This window comes from Zootoca vivipara, chromosome 12 (assembly GCF_965207765.1).
Source record: "Zootoca vivipara chromosome 12, rZooViv2.hap1.1, whole genome shotgun sequence".
Taxonomy (NCBI): domain Eukaryota; kingdom Metazoa; phylum Chordata; class Lepidosauria; order Squamata; family Lacertidae; genus Zootoca; species Zootoca vivipara.
This window is the reverse complement of record NC_142595.1, coordinates 52709099-52726679: the sequence shown is the minus strand read 5'-3', so window position 1 is coordinate 52726679 and position 17581 is coordinate 52709099. Positions and strand designations below refer to the sequence as shown.

Here is a 17581-nt window from a genome sequence, read left to right as displayed (position 1 = left end):
CCGCAGTCCCGCTTGCGGACACAAGGCGGCGCCCGGGACCCACTTTCCAAATAGGTACCACCTGAGAAGACCTAAATTGGAAGGAAGGTGATGATGGAGAGCTGGAAGCAGCAATGGAACGGGGCGGGGAGGAGGAGCCAGGACGCCTGGGTTCCCTCCTCAAGGTGGTGCTTGTGGTGGCGGCGGCAGGAGTCCCAGTACATTAGAACAGGTAGAATTATAGTGGAAGGGACCACGAGGGTCATCTAGTCCAACCTCATGCAATACACGATCCTTTGGCCCAACGTGGGGCTCGAACCCACAACCCTGAGATTAGGAGCCTCGTGCTTTACCGACTGAGCTATCCCGGAACTGGAATGGCGTAGGGGTAGAGTTGTGGCCAGAGTATTGGCCTGGGAGTGGGGTCAAGGCTCAGCACCCGTCTCAACTTCTCCACAAAGCTCATTGGGTGTGATCTTGAAGGCCCGTCACACTGCCTCTCAGCCTCACCTACCTCGCAGGGTCATTGTGGAGACTAAATGAGGAGATGGAGAAGGACCACGTCCATGCCACCTTGAGATCTTTGGAGAAAAAAGGTGGGAGATCAGGGAGGAAACGGTGGTCGCTGGGTGGGTATCCATGCTTTGGGGGAGCAGATGCTGTGTGATGCAGCAGCAAAAAAAGCTAATGCTATTCTAGGCAGCATCAACAGAAGAGAAGTTGTAGTCAGACTATTCTTGGAATCCCGTGTCCAGTTCTGGGCACCCCAGTTTAAGGAGGAGATTGAGAAGATGGAAAGTGTGCAGAGGAAGGCAGCCAGGAAGATCGGGGGTCTGGAAACCAAGCCTTGTGAGGAACGGTTGAGGGAAATGGGTGTGTTTAGCCTGGAAAAGAGGAGGAGATATGAGAGCCATTTTCAAATATTTGAAGGGCTGTCCCGTGGAAGAGGGAGCAAGCTTGTTTTCGGCTGCTCCCGAGTGCAGGAAGAACTTTAGAAGCCATTTGACAGTGGAAAGTTGAAAGTTGGTGGACTCTCCTTTCCTGGCGGGTTTGAAGCAGAGGCCGAATGGCCGCCTGTCAGGGGTTCTGGAGCTGTGGGTCTCTTCCAACTGTATGACTCTCCAAAATCCCTAAATTCCTGCCTCTCATGCTTCCCCCAGGGGAGCAGCTGCTCCTTTGTAGTCAGACCATTGGTCTATCCAGCTCAGTATTGCCGACACCAGCTGGCGGCGGCGGCAGCTCTCTGCGATGTTCCTTTTAGGCAGGGAGTCTTCTCCCCCCCCCCCCCGGCAGCCTCACCTGGATGCAAACCACCTGCTCTACCCACTGAGCTACACCCCTTCCCCTCATTTTGCAGCGGTGGTGGCGACAGGCAACCCAGAAGCGGTTGCAACTTGCAAGGCGCAGAGCAGGCCAGCTGAGAGTCAGAAGGCCTGCTTCCTCTGCAAGGCTTGGAGACAGGCCAAGAGGTTTTTGCAGCCAGGAGGAGATGTCTTCCACAAGCCTGGCTTGGGGTGCTGGCTCCAAACCCCGTCTCGAGGGTGCTCTCTGCCCCTTTGCCTGCGCCCCACCTCTGCCGCCTTTCTCCCACCCCAGCTCCCCTCCCAGGGGGACTTGGCCGCCCTTGCAACTCAAGTGATGTGGCAGAGCCTTGCGGTTTTCCCTTGGCCTGCTCTGCGCCCGCGTGGGTGGAAACTTAATCTGCTCTTTCCTCTCGAAAACAGAAGTCGCCAGCAGCTGCTGTTTGCAAGGTGGTGGGGCTTCTCGTTGCCCCTTCTCTCGTTGCCCAGAGAGCAGCTTTTGCCCCCTCCAGACGTTGGAGTTTGGGGCTTCCATCGAGGGCTTTGCACCTTTACATCTGCCACACCTCACACAGGGCAGAGGACTGGACAAATTCACGGAGGAGGGGGGCTAACAATGGCTTCGAGCCCCGATGGCTGAGCTCTGCTCCCACAGCTGGGAGGCAGAGATGTTTCTGAATGCCAGTACTGTAGCTGGTAACAGGAGGGGGGAGTGCTGCTCTTGCGCTCGGACCCTGCTTGCAGGCTTCCCATGATGGGCATCTCGTTGGCCCCTGTGAAAACAGGATGCTGGGCCCCCTTTGGCCTGATCCAGCAGCCTGCCTCTTCTGATTCCCTTATGTGTTTCCCCTGGAGCCATTACTTCATAGTAACAGGGATGAGAGCTTGGCCATCTTCCCTACTCGACCGCCCCCAACTAAGAACTGCATTCCTGCATTGCAGGGGGCTGGACTGGGTGACCCTTGGGGTCCCTTCCAATTCTACAACCCTATGATTTTATGAATTGTGCACACGGCACCGCTTGCTAACACAAGCACGCCAGAGGACCCACCCGCTGCAGGAGCGGGCTCCCAAGGTGCTGTGCCACCTCCTTGCCCAAGGCAGAGGGCTTATGAGTGCTCCGTATGCCCCAAGCTCCTAGGGGGTCAGGCATCAAGGGGTTCCCGCTGCCAAAGAGAATGAGGGAACGTGGATGCTCGCCGATTCACGCGGCCATCCCAACACGGAGTTGGATGTGTAAAAATACGGATGCAGATATGTAAAAATACATTTAAGAGAGACTTGTGTTTAACACTCGGACCTCCCCAAACCCAAGCGCAGGGCAGTGTGCGGGTACATCCCCCCTCCCCCGTTCATTGGCTATATGGAGGTGGGGGCCACTGGGCACCCCTGGGGTGGCTCTGTCCGTAAGGGAGATGTGGGCAGGGCAGGCTCAGGTCCTGTTCCTGGCGGCTGGCGGGGCGGTGCAGGGGCGCTTGGCGAGGTTGGTGAGGATCTTGTGCTGCGGCTGGCGGAAGGGCACCACAAAGCTGGTGGGGGGAAGCTGCCCGCTCCCATCTGGGCCGACTTTGCCCATGAAGACGTAGGTGGCACCTGCAAGGGGAAACGGAATAATACATGGAGCCCTGGGAGAAGACGCAGGGTGGGGGGAAGCTGGCTGGCTGGGTGGGAGCCCTTTCTCCTACGCCCAGAGCTGATGGCAGAGGGACTTCTCTGAAGGGCTGTTGCGCTTGTTTCTTGCCACTCCACAGGGTAGGACTTGAACCCACACCTCCAAATTGCAAGGATGGAGATTCCCACTAAACTTAGGGTTAAAATGCCCTCGCACGGTGGTGGTTCCATCCTTCCTCGGAGGCTTTTAAGCAGAGGTTGGGTGGGCATCTGCCAGGCCTTCTCTAGCAGTGATTCCTGCAAGCATGGCTGGGGGTTGGACTGGATGACCCTCGGGGGTACCAACTCTACAGTTGTACGATCTTGAGGACCTCCCCCGCCCCTCTGATTTTCTGCACAGTTTGCGTAAGGAAACAGTGGAAGGAGCTGGTGTGTGGGTGTGTGTGAAAGGACACATGAGGGGTCTTCTCACCTTTCTTGAGGATGGGGCACTGCCGGCAGGGGGCCTCGAGGCGAAGAGTGGCTCCGCTGCCCTCGGCGGGGAGGCTCAGGGCTCCTGCCTTGTATGTATTGGCGAGGGCGACGGTGACGGTGACCTTGTTCCCTGCTCCTCGAACGGCTGTCTTCACCGTCCCTGAGATCACTGCAAAAGCGGCGTTGGAGGGTGAGGGGCTGCCAGAACGGAGGAGGACACCCCCCCCCCAGGTTTGATCCAGAGTAGCCGGCGGTTCCCACTTAAAACTAATTTAATTAACTCCACAAAACTGATGACCAAAACTGATAGTCACTGGCACCGCAAGCGCCCCCCTGCTCCCCCCTTGCCTCTTCGCACCCCCTATGTAATACCACCGCCCCCCCCAGGGGGCAAAACCACCCTCAGTGGGGACCACTGATCTAAGAGGCTATGGGGTCTCACTCCAGGGACATTTGGGGTTCATTCTGATTGACAGCCCTCACCCCCAGCCACTTCTCTTCTGCCCCCCCCCCCCGCCGCCCAGTTTCATTTCCAGGAGCTAGCAGAACGAGGGTGTGTGCATTTTACCACTTTGGCCCCCTGCGCCTGTTCAGATGGGTTGTGTTCTAGGGGGTTGGACTAGATGACTACTGGGGGTCCCTTCCATCGTGATTCTACGATGCCCCCTCCCGCTTTCCTAAAGGGCTCACCAAAATCGCTGGCGCAGAAATTGCTCTGGAGCGTTCCTGTCCGGCGGCACTTGTCTGGGCAGGTGATCTCACCTGGAGGGGAAGAAACGAAGCAGAAGAGTAGAATCGGGACAACCCCCCCCCAGCTAGTACTCTGCGCATGCTCAGGGGCACGTCCTCAACATCACCTGCTGCAGGGCAGCCTTAGAAACTTTTACCTTGCTTCCTGCCTGGGCATTCAGAACACACATTATGCACTGAATAATATAAAGGATGCCGACAATTTTGTGGAAATACTTTATGGATAAGTCTAAAGAATGGCAACTACCAAAACCACAGATTGGACTCTGGCAAACTTAACTTGATTGATCTGTCCTGGAGGGGAAGAAGTAGGAATTTTGTTTTCGTATCCTTCTCCCTCTTTTGGGGGGGGGTAATTGTTATATATTGGAAATCAATAAAAACTGTATTTGTTTTACAAACAACACATCCCAGGGGAGCCTGGCCTGCTGCAGACCGTGGGCAGTGGGGCCTTTTTAGCTTGGAGAAAAGGTGAGCAAGAGGGAACATGATAGAAACTTATAAAAATTATGCCTGGCAGGGAGGAAGTGTGGAGAGGAAAGTTTTTCTCCCTCTCTCACAACACTGGAAATCCTGGACATCCAATGCAGCTGAATGCTGGGAGATTCAGGACCGATAAAAGAAAAAAGCACAGAGTTAAACCACGGAACTCCCTGCCACAGGAGGCAGGGATGGCCACCATCTTGGACGGCTTCCAAAGAGGATGAGACAAATCCATGGAGGGGGGGCACTTTTTTATTGCTTTCCCTGCAAATCCAAGGACGGCGTTCTTAATAAGTTTCACATGCAGTATATGGTACGCATAGCTTCCAACATTTATCCAAGTAAAATAGGGATGTCCCAAGGAAAACCGGAATATTCTGGGATCAAATCAGGAACAGCTTCTGCAAATCTGGGACTGTCCCTGGAAAATAGGGACCCTGGGAAGGTCTGCAGCACACAAGCAATGCATTTATTTATGCATTATTGATTCAAGACTCCTCTCTGCAGAGGTTCTGGTGTTGGGGCTGGAACAAATGTATCTGTCTCATTTACAGTATAAAGGAAAAGAATTGGAGCAAAGTCTCACCCCCTACGTGTCAACCCTTGGGGTGCCTTCAGTTACCCTTCTGTGGCGAGGGAGGCGTTCCAGTGGAGCCACATTCCAAATATTATTAAACCGGATTTCAGGGGGGATTTCTATGGACTGTTTGCCAACTTGGGGTTAGAGGGGATTGGCCTTGTGCTTGGATCCTGCTTGCAGGTTTCCCACTGGAGCATCTGTGAGGACAGGATGCTAGACTAGATGAGCCACTTTGGGCCTGATCCAGCAAGCCAGGCTCTTCCAATGTCCTTATGGAACCTCCAGCTCCAGAGGCAGTCTATCTCGATCCCTAGGTTCTGAGGGACCGTGGGAACAGGATGCTGGGCTAAAGGAAACTCTGGCCGGATCCAGGAAGGCTCTTCTGAGGTCCTGACACCCACCCACCGTCCGCAGATGCCCCTTACCTGTAGCAGGTGGTGCTGTGGGCCGTGTGGGGCTGGGGCGGGGCTTGGGGGTCGGTCTGGGGCGCGGTGCCGGCTTGGGCTTGGGGGCCGCTGGTTTCCTGCCTGGCTGGGCTGGCTTGGAGCCTGGGAAGACACGTCCCGTGGGCTGGGAGACACCTTTGTCCACCGGCTCGTCGGGGTTCTTGAAGACGTAGGAGGCCGAGAAGCCGTCGGCCGTGACGCTGAGATCCGAGACGAACTGGACCAGCAGTTCATTGCCATTTGAGGAGACGGTGCTAGTTGACCGCGGGAGAAGGAAGAGGTTGAGAAGAGCAGAGAAGGTCCCTCCCTGGCCCTAATCTAAAATCCTGGAAGCCACATTTAGGTTGCCAGCTGGGATGGCAAAAAACCTCCAAGGTCTCCTCTGTCTTTGAGATGCTTCTGGTTCCACGCAGAGGACCAGGTGCAGCTTGGTGGCCTCAAGGCGGGCAGGAGAGGGTGGTGTGTCAAGACGAGGGGCTAGGATTTGTGAGGAACCGGGATTCTTTGAATCGTAGAGTTGGAAGGGACCCTGAGGGTCATCCAGCCCAACCCCCTGCAAGGCAGAAATATGCCGCTGCCCCCCTACGGGGATCGAACCTGCGGCATTGGCATTATCAGCCCCCCCCCATGCTCTAATTAACTGAGCTGCCCAGCAGGTACTGAAAGGTGGCAGAGCAGCTTTGAGGCTGGTTGGAGGGAGGAAGAGGAGGAGGAGAGGGCGAGGGGTGGCTCCTAGCCAGGGTGGCGGTTTAGACACCCGAATGCCAGTTGCTGTAAATCGCAGGAGGGGAGAGCGTTGCTCTTGTGCTCGAATTGTGCTGGGGGGGGGGGCGTATCCCCACAGGAACGCTCAGGATGCTGGGCTAGACGGGCTTGAAGCTGCTGATGTTCTTACAAAGATGATGAAGTAGACAAAGAAATTAAATGGGGGAGACGTAGAATGAGGCCCTGTGAGGTCAGGGGCAGAGGGAACAGTTGAGGGAGGCCAAAGGAGATGGGAGAGAGAGATTATTTGCCAAAGCAGGCGAAAGGGAATGTTTGGTCTTAGAGGACGGCATGGATAGCGTGGGAATGACCTGGGGAAGGGAGAGAGCCAGTGGGAGGCCCTTATCTGTGGGTGTAAACTTTCCAGGAACGACAGGGAAGGGTCACAGAGGGCAGGGGGTCCAGAGGGCTAGAAATCCCCCACGGCCACATGCATTTGCCATTGAAATGCTCAGGGGGATCTTGAGATGAAGCATGAAACGGACTCCCCTTCCTTGGAGGTTTTTGAGCAGAGCCTGGCGTGTTGTGGGTGCTTCAGCTGCAATTCCTGCATGGCAGGGGGTTGGGCTGGATGACCCTCGGGGGTCCCTCCCAACCCTACAATCCTATGATTCAAGGAAGCATCCCAAAGAGGAGACTCGCTGGCTGCCGATGTGCTCCAGTCACTACAGAAAGGGAAAATTTGGCGTTGCTGCAAAGCCTCACCTGGGCGATTCGTCCCCGCAAAACTTGCCAATGCGCCTGGAGTCGTCTCGGTCTCCGCCGTTGAAAACCGCCACGTAGTCGTAGCGACAGTAGGTGTCAGGCTCCACGTCAAACTTCCCAAAGGTCAACACAATCACCTGGGCCGGAGGGGAAAGAGAGGGAATCAGCTCCCGTTGCGCCGGTGGGCCTGACCTGACTCATAAGCTTTCCGCAGAGAGAACGGAGGTGGTTGCTGCGTGCCACCCCACTCACCACCCTGGGAAGAGAGGCCCCAGAGGAAGCTGCTAAGAATCGCAGAACTGTCGAGCTGAAAGGGACCCCCAGGGGTCATCCAGCCCAACCCCCTGCGATGCGGCTAAGGGGACAAGCAAGCAGCCTTACCTTGTCCTTTGGGGCAATGATATGCCAAGAGCAGCTGATGCCGGGCGGGTAGTCGCTCTCAGGCCAGTTGGGGGTCTTGAGGGTCCCCTGGGGTTTCTCCATCTTCCCCCCACAGAACTGGTGCTCTGCAAAGAGAGAAAGAGGGGCAGGGCGGCCAAGGGGGTCAGCGGAATGGGCCAGGCCAGGGATGTGCAGAAATCCATTGTGCGCATGTGGCCCTCGTCTCTCGAGGTGGCACAGGGGCAAAACTTTTGGGTCGCCCGCTGCAATCGTGCACACACACACACACAGACCTCACAGGGTCCCACGCCAACCCCCCCGACACGTGCAGAGCCTTTGGGAGCTGTGGGCACAAGGTGGGCCTACATCCAGCCTTTTGAACCAACAGGGCAAGGGGGCTCAAGTGTGCCAGTCGCTGCCTCGAGGGGTCGTGCCCTCATGCCCATGTGAAAGCAGGCAAAACCCCTGCACGTCCTCAGGCCGGCCATTCCTGCACAAACCTCTACCCCCATGTGCTGCATGCCAGCCAATACTCTACACCCCCCCCCCCAGAAGAGCCCCCTAACTAAGCCCAATTCAGAGGCCAAGCCTGTCCTGAAGCCAGGGAGGGCTTTGAAGGGGCCAGGGATCAAAGAACCCAAGTTGGCAATGGGATGGTTCAGGAAAGGAAGGTGGGGGGTGTTTTTATTTTAGGGGGGGGCTGAAATCAAAGCTGGGCCGGCGTCTTATGGTCTGAATGCTTGTTTGCTCTGCAAACAGTCCAGGGGGGCGGAGAGGGAGGCCCCCAAAGGGAGCAGAACTGCAGGGCAAAAACAGCAATTTGGGAGACCGCACTAATGACTGGTTGCAGAAGGACCAGGGATGGGAGGAAGAGACTGGCTTGGGGGGGGGGGGTTACAAGCAGGCAGAGAAAGGCGAGGATGGAATGAGAATTTTTTTGGAGGGGTGCCTATCTCTTCCATCCCGCACTTCCAGCCCCTCCTGAGGATCCTGGATGGGGTATCCCCCTTGAGCAGAGGACCCACCCCAACCCTCCTAACTATGGGCTTCCAAAAGTAGCGAGATCACCCACCCACCCACCCCTGCCCACCACCCAAGAAGCCAAGCCAAGCCCAGGCCTTGCCCTCCTTGGAGGGGCAGGAGGGGGGGTCTCTGTAGCTGCCACTGCAGGAAAAAACTGGGCTCTCATACTCACCGTCCCAATAGTCCCACGGTTCCCAGAACCCCCAGGAGTCTATATGATGGCCACCCCCTTTTCTTCGTCCCTTTGGGCGCCCTGGAAAAAGGTCCTGTGCGTTGGGATGGGGCGGGGCGGGAGGGGGAGGAAAGTGGGTGCGATACCTCCACGCCCCCCACCCTTTCCTCGTGCCACCCCAGGGTGCAGAGTGCCAGCCTCCCCTCGTGATGTTCCCAGATAAGCTCTCCCTGCCGGCCGGATGCTTTTTACTTGAGGTCAAAGGTCAAATGCTTGACATGATCCAGGCAGATTCCACAGCAGTCCTCTCTCATGCTTTGAATATTCCAGCTGGCAAACGCTCACATCCCAAAACAATGCCCCCTACAAGCTATTTGTCAGTCTGACAGTTGTTAAATTAGTTTTTGAGATCCAGTCCTGCTGGGATCCCATGCAATGTTAATTTTCAAAAGTCATCTGTGGTCCAACAATAGGAAGATAGCAAATAATGAATCATAGAGTAAGAAGTGCTTCTCCCAAGGGTCACCCAGTCCAACCCCCTGCAATGCAGGAATCTCAGCTAAAGAATCCCGGGCAGGTGGCCATCCAACCTCTGCTTAAAAGCCCCAAATGAATCACAGAATTGTAGAGTTGGAAAGGACCTCAAGGGTCATCTAGTCCAACCCCCTGCAATGCAGGAATCTCAACTAGATCATATAGGACAGGTGGCCACCCAACCTCTGCTTAAAAACCTCCAAGGAGGGAGAGCCCGCCACCTTCTTGCTGTCAGAAATTTCTTCCTGATGTTGACTCGGAATCTCCTTTCTTGTCACTTGAAGCCATGGGTTCGAGTCCTACCCTCTGGAGCAGCAGAAAGGAAGCTTGCTGCATCTTCCATGTGACAGCCCTTCAGATTTCTGAAGATGGCTCTCATATCTCCTTTCGGCCTCCCCTTCTCCAGGCTAAACATCCCCAACTCCCTCAACTGTTCCTCAGAAATCATCATCATTATGATCTCAGTGCAACTCACAATCTCCGGACTTGGTTTTCCTGACTCTTAAATATACAAACTTAGTTTCATGGGGAAACAGATTGGCATCCAAACCGTGAGCCCACACCCACCCACAAATCCTCCTTGTTCTCAGCAAAGGGGCTGAAAGGATCCTGGGTAATTTGCCAGAGGAATTGTGGGTAAGTCAGAAGGGTTCTACAGCAGCCTTGGCCAACCTGGCACCCGACTGAAGTTTGGAACTATAACTCCCGCCAGCTCCGTGCCACTGGCCGCTGCAAGCAGGGTCCCTTACCGTCGACGTGAGGGAGCCCCCCGCTGAACCACACCAGGAAGCCCCTCCCTCCGGTGCCCTCGTCGGACACCATCCGCAGCAGCATCCGGTTGCTGGTGGAGAGGACGGCTCCGGGGCGGAAAGTGCCGCAGAAGCGGCCCAGGCGCTGCCCCTCCACGGCCGCGTGTCCGCTGTAGACGTCCAGGTAGTCATAGCGGCAGACGGGGTCTGGCTCCATGTCAAAGACCCGGAAGGAGAGCATCACCACCTGCCCTTCTGGCACCTGGGAATGGGGGGCAAAGGGGCTGTCAGGCGCCGGAGGGGGGCAGGCAGGCCGAGCGGATGGAGGGGAGAATCAGGGGCACCCCAGGAGAAAGGAGACTGGGATTGATGCCAGGCCCTGTCACCCACACTTGGGGGAAAATAAAATTTGAAAGACACAGCAGGCAGAAGGGAAAAGGAGAATGTTCCCCTTGTGTGACCTTAATTAAGCGTCACACTTGTGCAATAGGATCAGGGTTCGAATCCCCCCCCCCCGCCAGGAAACGCACTGGGGGACCTCGGTCAACCTAGCCTGCGTCACAGGGCCACTGCCAATGGTCAGCAACTGGTGGGAGCTGGAGCAGGGATACCTGGCTGTGTGTCCCCCACCCCACCCCCAGGACCCCCGCCCCAAGGGAGAGTCACCGTGATGGTCCAGGTGCAGGTCTTGCTGGGAGGGTAGTGGCTGGGAAAGCCCTCGCTGGCGATGTAGCCGTTGTCCCCAGTATGGTCGCCCCCGCAGAGGAAGATGGGTCTGGAAGGGAGAGGGAGAAGCGTTGAGAGAGGGAGGAAAAAACAGGGTGCTGGAGACAAGACCATGCCCCACAGAAGTGTAGAGTTGGGCGGGACTCCCAAGGGTCATCCAGCCTAGCCCCCTGCAACGCGGGAACTGCAGACGAAGAATCCCCGACTCAGACACACCCACACCCGGCTTTGAAACCTCCAGCAAAGGAGAGCCCATCGACTTCTGAGGGAGCCCATTCCACTGGGGGTCTGGGAGTTAAGGGGCAGGGCGTAAAGAAGCTGAATTATCCCTTCGGGGTCCGTCCATCCAGCTCAATGTTGTCTACACTGGCTGGCAGCAATGGTTCTCCAACCAGCCCTACTACCGGGGACCCTCTGAACACAAGGCAGATTCTCTGCTCCCTGAGCTGCGTCCCTTCCCCAATCAGCCCCTTGGCCTATCTAGCTAAGTATTGTGTACACTGGCGGGCAGTTACGGCTCTCCAGGATTTCAGACAGGCCCTACTTGGAGGCGGCCTTCTGCATGCCAAGCAGATGTCCTGCCCTCTTCCCTATGCGGGAGAAGAGAAGCCTAGAGACAGACAGCCCAGGACTAAGAAGGAGAGCACCCACCCGCATCAGGGTGGGCGGAGTGGCTGTGGGCGCCCCCTCCTCCCAGCCTCTCTCTGCCCCTGACCCAGAGCCGCCGCCGCCGCCGCCCCCGCTCCCAGTAGCTCTCTTGACACCCTGTCCAAGAATTCCGGGAATCCGCTTGGCTCATCCCGGCTCCTGGCAGCCGGACCAGCCGCGTCTCGCCTAAACCCTTCCAGATGTGCCGCGGACGGACCCAAAACGTCGGGGGGCGCGCGCAGCAGCAGCAGCAGTCCCCTCCCCCGCAAGCACCCCCGGGATGTGGAACTGGGAAGGGGACATCTATGGCGCAGAGTCACCCCCGGCCCCGATCTTGGGGGTATTTGTTGCGGGGGGGGGGGCTGGCTGCCGTCGCAGATGAGACGGGGCGCGGGGCGCAAGTACCTGGTGGTGTTTCCGGCGGGGGGGTCCTGGGCCCGAGCCAGCGGCAGGAGGGCGAGCAGCAGAGGCGGCAGGAGGGAGAAGTGGGGCGCCATCGCCGTCGCTTTCGGGGCACTTCCCTGAGCTGGACGGGGCGGGCGGCGAGACTGGGACGGAGTGGCGTCTGAGCAGCGCCGCCTCCTGCTTAAGGGGAGCAGACGGAGGGGTGGGGGGAGCCAGGCGCCGGGGAGGGGCCGGGCCGAGCCGCCGAGGGGGCGGGCGGAGAGCGACGGCCAAGCCGAGCATGTGCAGAGCGCGCTCCGCTCCGGGGAGAAAGATTCCCAGGAGCCCTGCAGGGCTGCCGCGGCGGAGAAGGCTCCGAGCCCTCCACCCGGCCTGAACTCCCAGGGGCCACGCGGGGGTCTCTTTTGGGAAGCCCCCCAAAGCACGGCCCGAAGGGGCGCCCTTCCCTCTCGCCTGGGGGGTCCCAGCAAGGATCTCCTGCCTCCAAGCAGGGAAGGAGTAGGAGAAGACGACGACACGGGTCGTGAGAAGGGCGCCCCTGCAGGGGAAGTTTCGGACCCCCGTCGCCGGCGGGACCGCGACCCCCACCTGCTGCCAGCCGGGCCCTTTGGCCGGAGGAGCCCAGCCGCAGCCCCAGGAGGGAAGGGGAGCCCTGGGGTCTGGCGTTCCTCTCCTCCAGCAGCGAAGCCCACGTGGCGCCTGCATGACCCCTCCCCTCCCCCGGAGGAAGCTGCGAGGGGCGTTTCTTTGGGACTCAGGGACAGTGGCGGCCTAGTGGTTAGAGTCTGTCGCACCAGGACCTCGGACAGGCCAAGGTTCACCTCGGGGGCCAGTCACTGCCTTTCTCAGCCTAACCCACCTCACAGGGTGGTTGTTGCGGGGGTTAAATGAGGAGGGGAGAGCAGGGCGCTTGCCACCTTGAGCGCGTTGGGGGGGAACTTGGGGTATAAATGCAAAAGGAGAGAGACATACAACAAGATTGCCCACTCTGACGGGCATTCGTGACCAATTTATCTTTCATTTTTAAAATATAAGATTGTTATACCGTAATCTTCCTTTGCCAAGATATCTTTTTTAAAAATATATCTATCATTTGTCAATTAAAACAGCAGATAATATAAGAATATGATCTAGCTCGGACTTAAATCCATTTTAGAACAAGAAGAGTAGAATACTGTACTAGAATCTTAGAACAGTAGAGTTGAATGAGGGACGCCCAGGGGTCATCTAGTCCACCCCCTGCGGTGCAGGGGTCGCAGCTAAAGAATCTCGGGCAGGTGGCTTAAACTCTCTGCTTAAAAACATCCAGTGAGGAGAGTTTAAGTTCAAAAGCATGATTTACTATTGTTGTTGTTTAGTCGTTTAGTCGTGTCCGACTCTTCGTGACCCCATGGACCAGAGCACGCCAGGCACTCCTGTCTTCCACTGCCTCCCGCACTTTGGTCAAACTCATGTTCGTAGCTTCGAGAACACTGTCCAACCATCTTGTCCTCTGTCGTCCCCTTCTCCTAGTGCCCTCCATCTTTCCCAACATCAGAGTCTTTTCCAAGGATTCTTCTCTTCTCATGAGGTGGCCAAAGTATTGGAGCCTCAGCTTCACGATCTGTCCTTCCAGTGAGCACTCAGGGCTGATTTCCTTAAGAATGGATAGGTTTGATCTTCTAGCAGTCCATGGGACTCTCAAGAGTCTCCTCCAGCACCAGAATTCAAAAGCATCCATTCTTTGGCGATCAGCCTTCTTTATGGTCTATTTACTATTATTATTACATTATTATTAATTATCAAAGAATGATTATGGAGTCTTCCGGTGGCTTAAAATCATTAATAATAATAATAATTACTATAATTAATTACGCCCAATTGAGGCGCCAGAAGATTCTTTCAGCTGGGCGACCCACGTCGGAGGGAACCTCCGCCCGCGGTGTGTGTGGCGTCACAGGAAGCTCCCGCCAATCAGGTCGCGCGAAGAGGGCTGTGTGGGTGTGGCTTAGTTGCCACGACAGGAAGGCGGCGGCGGCGATCAATGGAGACGCAGGAGGCGCTGGCGGGGGTTTCCCTGAGGCGCCTGACCAATAGAAAAGCGGGAAAGGGAGAGTCCCGCCCACCAGGGGGCCGGAGTAGGAAGCACCTGGACAAATCGGGAGAGGGGAGGGGAGGGCCGGAGTGCAGACGGACAACAGGAGAAGAAGGCAGCTGGTGAGAGAGGGGCGGCTGGCCAAGCAAATGGGGGGGGGCTTGGTCAATGCCCCCTCTGCCCCTCCAGGGCAGCGATCCAGGGGCTGGCAGAGCTGTCTGGCCTTCCCCTCGGGGCAGAGACCGAGGCAGCCCCTGGGGGAGGGGGCGCGGGGGGAATCGGGACGGTCCCGGAGCTGAGAAGGGGCTGGCAGACCCTGCAGAGCCCCCCCCACTCCTCCGGGGCAGGGCAGCCCCCTAGGGTGGGGCGGGGCGGGGCGGGACTGCTGCATTTGCTCCTCGGGGTGGGAGCATCCCTCGGTGGGGAGGGGGACGCAGGAGCCGAGAGGACCGAGAAAAAGCGGGAGGAGGGGGGTATCGGGGAATTAAGACACGGGAGCAAGGGAGAATATGGGACCCCCACGCCACCATCCAGTGTGGGTGGGTGGGTGGTTTCATGCCACCTCCTGGCGATGCCCCTCCCCCGGTTAGAGGCGCAAGAGTGTTCCGCTGTTGCGCTGCAGTCTTTGGGCATCTGGATGCCCACTCTGAGAAGAGGACGGCAGACTGGGCAGGAACCCCACCCCCTTCGAGGCTCCTCTTTTGCCTTCCCGACTCTTAAATCCTGGGACTCTTCCCCCAGCCTAGAACCTCTGCTCCTCTGGGCATACGCAGAGTGCATTTCCCACCCCGCTGCTGGCCCTGGGCAGTGACGGCCTCTCCCATTCAGGCTGAGAGGACAGCTGAGGAACGGGGGACGGATCGATGCCCACAGGCACCTTCTTCTACCCCTTGCCCAGGAACATCTGACTGCTGGCGGAGAGCAAGCGACGACCCTGCGCCCAGGAAGCAGTCAGCCTGGCCCGGCAAGGAGAGGGCAGCAGCAGCGGGCAGCCATTCGACATGGGGCACCCCTTTCTCCACGAGGCCTGGGTGAGTCTCCCGTGGCTGAGCACAAGGCGGCGGCAGCAGAATGGGGTCCAAGAGGCTAGTCCCTGCTGTGGCAGGACTGCCCCACACATATAAAGGCCCAGGGTCCCTCTAGCTCAGGCATCCCCAAACTTCGGCCCTCCAGATGTTTTGGACTACAATTCCCATCTTCCCCGACCACTGGTCCTTTTAGCTAGGGATCATGGGAAGTTGTAGGCCAAAACATCTGGAGGGCCGAAGTTTGGGGGTGCCTGCTCTAGCTGCTGCGTAACTCTCCCCAGTGTTGTTGTTGGAATCCAACTCCCATCAGTCACTGGAGGGGATGGGAGCGGGGGTTAAAGAGCACCGGGAGTCTATAATTCGCCACCCCCATTGAGACACGCAGTCTGCGGAACGTTCTGCTATATACGCAGGCACCCATATAAAATAAGAAATGTGAAATTTCTTGCGATTTTGGTGGCAGAGGTAGGAGGGTCTTGAGGTTACCTGAAAGAAGGTCCCACTTCAAAAGCACTGGAGAGGCAGGTCAAAGGGTATCTGTGGGAAGGGAAGGGGGTGCAGCATTTGCTCTGCAAGGCAGAAGGTCCTGGATTTGGTCGCCAGGTAGGGCTTATATGAAACCCTGAAGGCTAGCCGGAGGGCAGACCAGCAGTGGGGACACTTCTGCCCCCCCCCAAGATGTCGCAGGACTCCAGTTCCCATCATGCCTGGCCGCTGTCTGTAGGGATCCCAGGGGGGGGGAATCTGTATTTATTTATTTACTGCATTTCATGCCTCGCCTTTTTCTCCAAAGAGAAAAACTGGTTCTCTTTTCCTCCTCGTTAATCCCCACAACAACCCTGCAAGGTAGGTGAGGCAGTAATAGGACCATAGTCACCGAATGAGGTGGGGGGATTCGAACCCTGGTCTCTCCCAGCTCAGAGCCCAACACTTGAACTTATTACAACACAATGGCATCTTGGAAGGAAAGGGGCAGACTTTCCTCTTAAAGGAGCCACACAGCAGCAAGAGTTTGAATGGGCAGGCTGAGTTAAAGGTGGGGGTGGGGGAGCCCTTGACAAGGGCACAAAGGCAGCCCCCCCTCGCTGCTCCCACCCACCGAGGGGGCGTGTGTGGATCCCCCAAATGAAATGGGGAAGGGGGTTCAGGCAGCCTGCAGAGCAACCCCCCCCCTCACGTGGCTCAGGTCAAAGTCACTCTAAGTTCCCCACCATCCTGGAGAGGTCAAACTCCATCAACCGAAGCAGCATTTGTATTCATAGAGCTGGAAGGGAGCCCCAGGGGTCATCCAGTCCAACCCCCCACGGCTCTCCCTTTCCCCTCTGTTCCATTTGGAAACAACCCTTCTCCCTGTTGCAACTGACACACAGACCTTTCTGCTTCTTCCCTCCTCCTTTCCAGGCCACGCTGAGCCCATCCCTCCCCGGGTCTTTGTCCTCTACCTGGCGCTGGCCGGCACCTGCGTGGTTCTCCTGATGCTGCCCCTGGAGGGTCAGCCCAGCCCGTGGGTGCCCCCTGCCCTCCACGTCACCCTCCCTCAGAAGCTGGTGGCTGCTTATGTCCTCGGTGAGAGAGCTTCTCTGGGGAATGCGATTTGGGGGGGGGGCGTGTCTCTCGCACTCAGATCCTGATTGCAGGTTCCTCATCATGGGCATCAGGCTGGCCACTGTGAGGACAGGATCCTGGACTAGATGGGCCCCTTTTGGCCTGATCCAGCAGCCAGGTTGCTGCTTTCATTCCTTATATATTGGATTCTATTGGATTACAGTTATGGCATTCAAATAGCTATACAATAAAATGGCCATATCCAAACTCTGCTTAAAAACCTCCAAAGAAGTTCACAACCCCCAAGGGAGGCTATTGAATGGCTCTCACTGTTAGGGGGGAGGAAACTGGACGTTTGCAATTTACTGAGTTAGACCCAGTTCCTCAATCCTTCCCAATGGCTGGTGTGAGCAGTGGTGGAGGGATATTCCCATCATGCTTTGCTCAAGAGCCTCCACTAGAACAGAGATTATACATCTCCCAAATAGCACTAGCCACCACATGAGGTTTTGGACCTCAGCCCTCTGGGGGGGGGGGGGCTGATGGAATTTGTGCCCCTCCCTGGGATCAAGGCAAAAATCCCTGATCTCCACCTCTCTTGCTCTTCTTACAGGCCTCTTAACCATGGCATTCCTGCGATCGTGACCCCCTGGGGGAAGGTGACAGCTTGACCAGTAGGGCCATGAATCCTGTTCTCTCCCCTTCCATCGCCCCTACCAATGGGATCTGTGCCCACCTATCCACCATGGCTGCAGAACAAAGGAGAGCACCCTATATCCCACCAGGGTCATCCACCCTTCCTCCGAGTGCGAATTCTGGCAGGGTTTTTTGCAAGCCCGGGTTATTCTTTCTCCCCGCTGGCTGGGTCTGGAAAGTGGAGAGACATCAGGGAATGGGTCGGGGGGTGCAGGAGATTTTGGGGGCGTGGGAGCTCAGGCCAGCAACGCCTTTTTGACATGTTGAAATAAAAGTGAGCCACGCAGAGGCGGTGATGGGAAGTCTTGTGCTGTGATGCTTCACAATTCACCAGCTGGGTCTTGCCTGGACGAGAGGCTTGCGGGGGGGCGGGGGGCAGGGGAGCATCGTCCTCAGCAAGGCGCAAGGAACAGAAAACAAGAGAGGGCTTGACCTTTGGGGTCGGCAGCCAAGAGAAACAGGGATTTGCGTCACCAAGGAGGGAAGGCAGGGAGACTCGCATCCTG

At 57.1% G+C, this 17581-nt stretch overlaps 2 protein-coding genes across 3 annotated transcripts; one reads left to right on the top strand and one right to left on the bottom strand.

Annotated features, from left to right (window-relative positions):
- Positions 1–2535: 2535 nt before the first annotated feature.
- On the bottom strand, positions 2536–11874 carry PCOLCE (procollagen C-endopeptidase enhancer). 2 transcript variants are annotated; one of them, XM_088655925.1, is made up of 10 exons: positions 11733–11874; positions 10620–10728; positions 9954–10215; positions 8671–8751; positions 7476–7600; positions 7095–7231; positions 5604–5878; positions 4056–4127; positions 3364–3534; positions 2538–2873 (listed from the first exon to the last, which is right to left on the bottom strand). In XM_088655925.1, the coding sequence occupies exons 1-10, from the start codon at positions 11822–11824 to the stop codon at positions 2713–2715; spliced, it is 1485 nt and encodes a 494-aa protein (XP_088512051.1). In that variant the 5' UTR covers positions 11825–11874; the 3' UTR covers positions 2538–2712. The 2 variants fall into 2 exon arrangements, with proteins under 2 accessions (XP_034990189.1, XP_088512051.1); XM_035134298.3 differs by lacking the exon at positions 8671–8751 and having other exon boundaries at positions 2536–2873.
- A 1881-nt stretch (positions 11875–13755) lies between these two features.
- Positions 13756–17377, top strand: MOSPD3 (motile sperm domain containing 3). The gene is made up of 4 exons (XM_088654878.1): positions 13756–13928; positions 14635–14837; positions 16236–16400; positions 16993–17377. The coding sequence occupies exons 1-4, from the start codon at positions 13756–13758 to the stop codon at positions 17022–17024; spliced, it is 573 nt and encodes a 190-aa protein (XP_088511004.1). The 3' UTR covers positions 17025–17377.
- The last annotated feature ends 204 nt before the right edge of the window (positions 17378–17581 follow it).

What these genes read in the sequence shown, in the direction of transcription:
- PCOLCE (XM_088655925.1), bottom strand. Translation starts at nt 11,824, where the DNA reads ATGGCGCCCCACTTCTCCCTCCTGCCGCCTCTGCTGCTCGCCCTCCTG. An exon ending in GGGGCTCCCTCACGTCGACG is followed by an intron (nt 8,752 to 9,953) that starts GTAAGGGACCCT and finishes ACCTTTTTCCAG; the next exon opens with GGCGCCCAAAGGGACGAAGA. An exon ending in GTGCCCCATCCTCAAGAAAG is followed by an intron (nt 2,874 to 3,363) that starts GTGAGAAGACCC and finishes TTCCCCTTGCAG; the next exon opens with GTGCCACCTACGTCTTCATG.
- MOSPD3 (XM_088654878.1), top strand. Translation starts at nt 13,756, where the DNA reads ATGGAGACGCAGGAGGCGCTGGCGGGGGTTTCCCTGAGGCGCCTGACC. An exon ending in ACAGGAGAAGAAGGCAGCTG is followed by an intron (nt 13,929 to 14,634) that starts GTGAGAGAGGGG and finishes TCTCCCATTCAG; the next exon opens with GCTGAGAGGACAGCTGAGGA. An exon ending in CCTTTCTCCACGAGGCCTGG is followed by an intron (nt 14,838 to 16,235) that starts GTGAGTCTCCCG and finishes CCTCCTTTCCAG; the next exon opens with GCCACGCTGAGCCCATCCCT.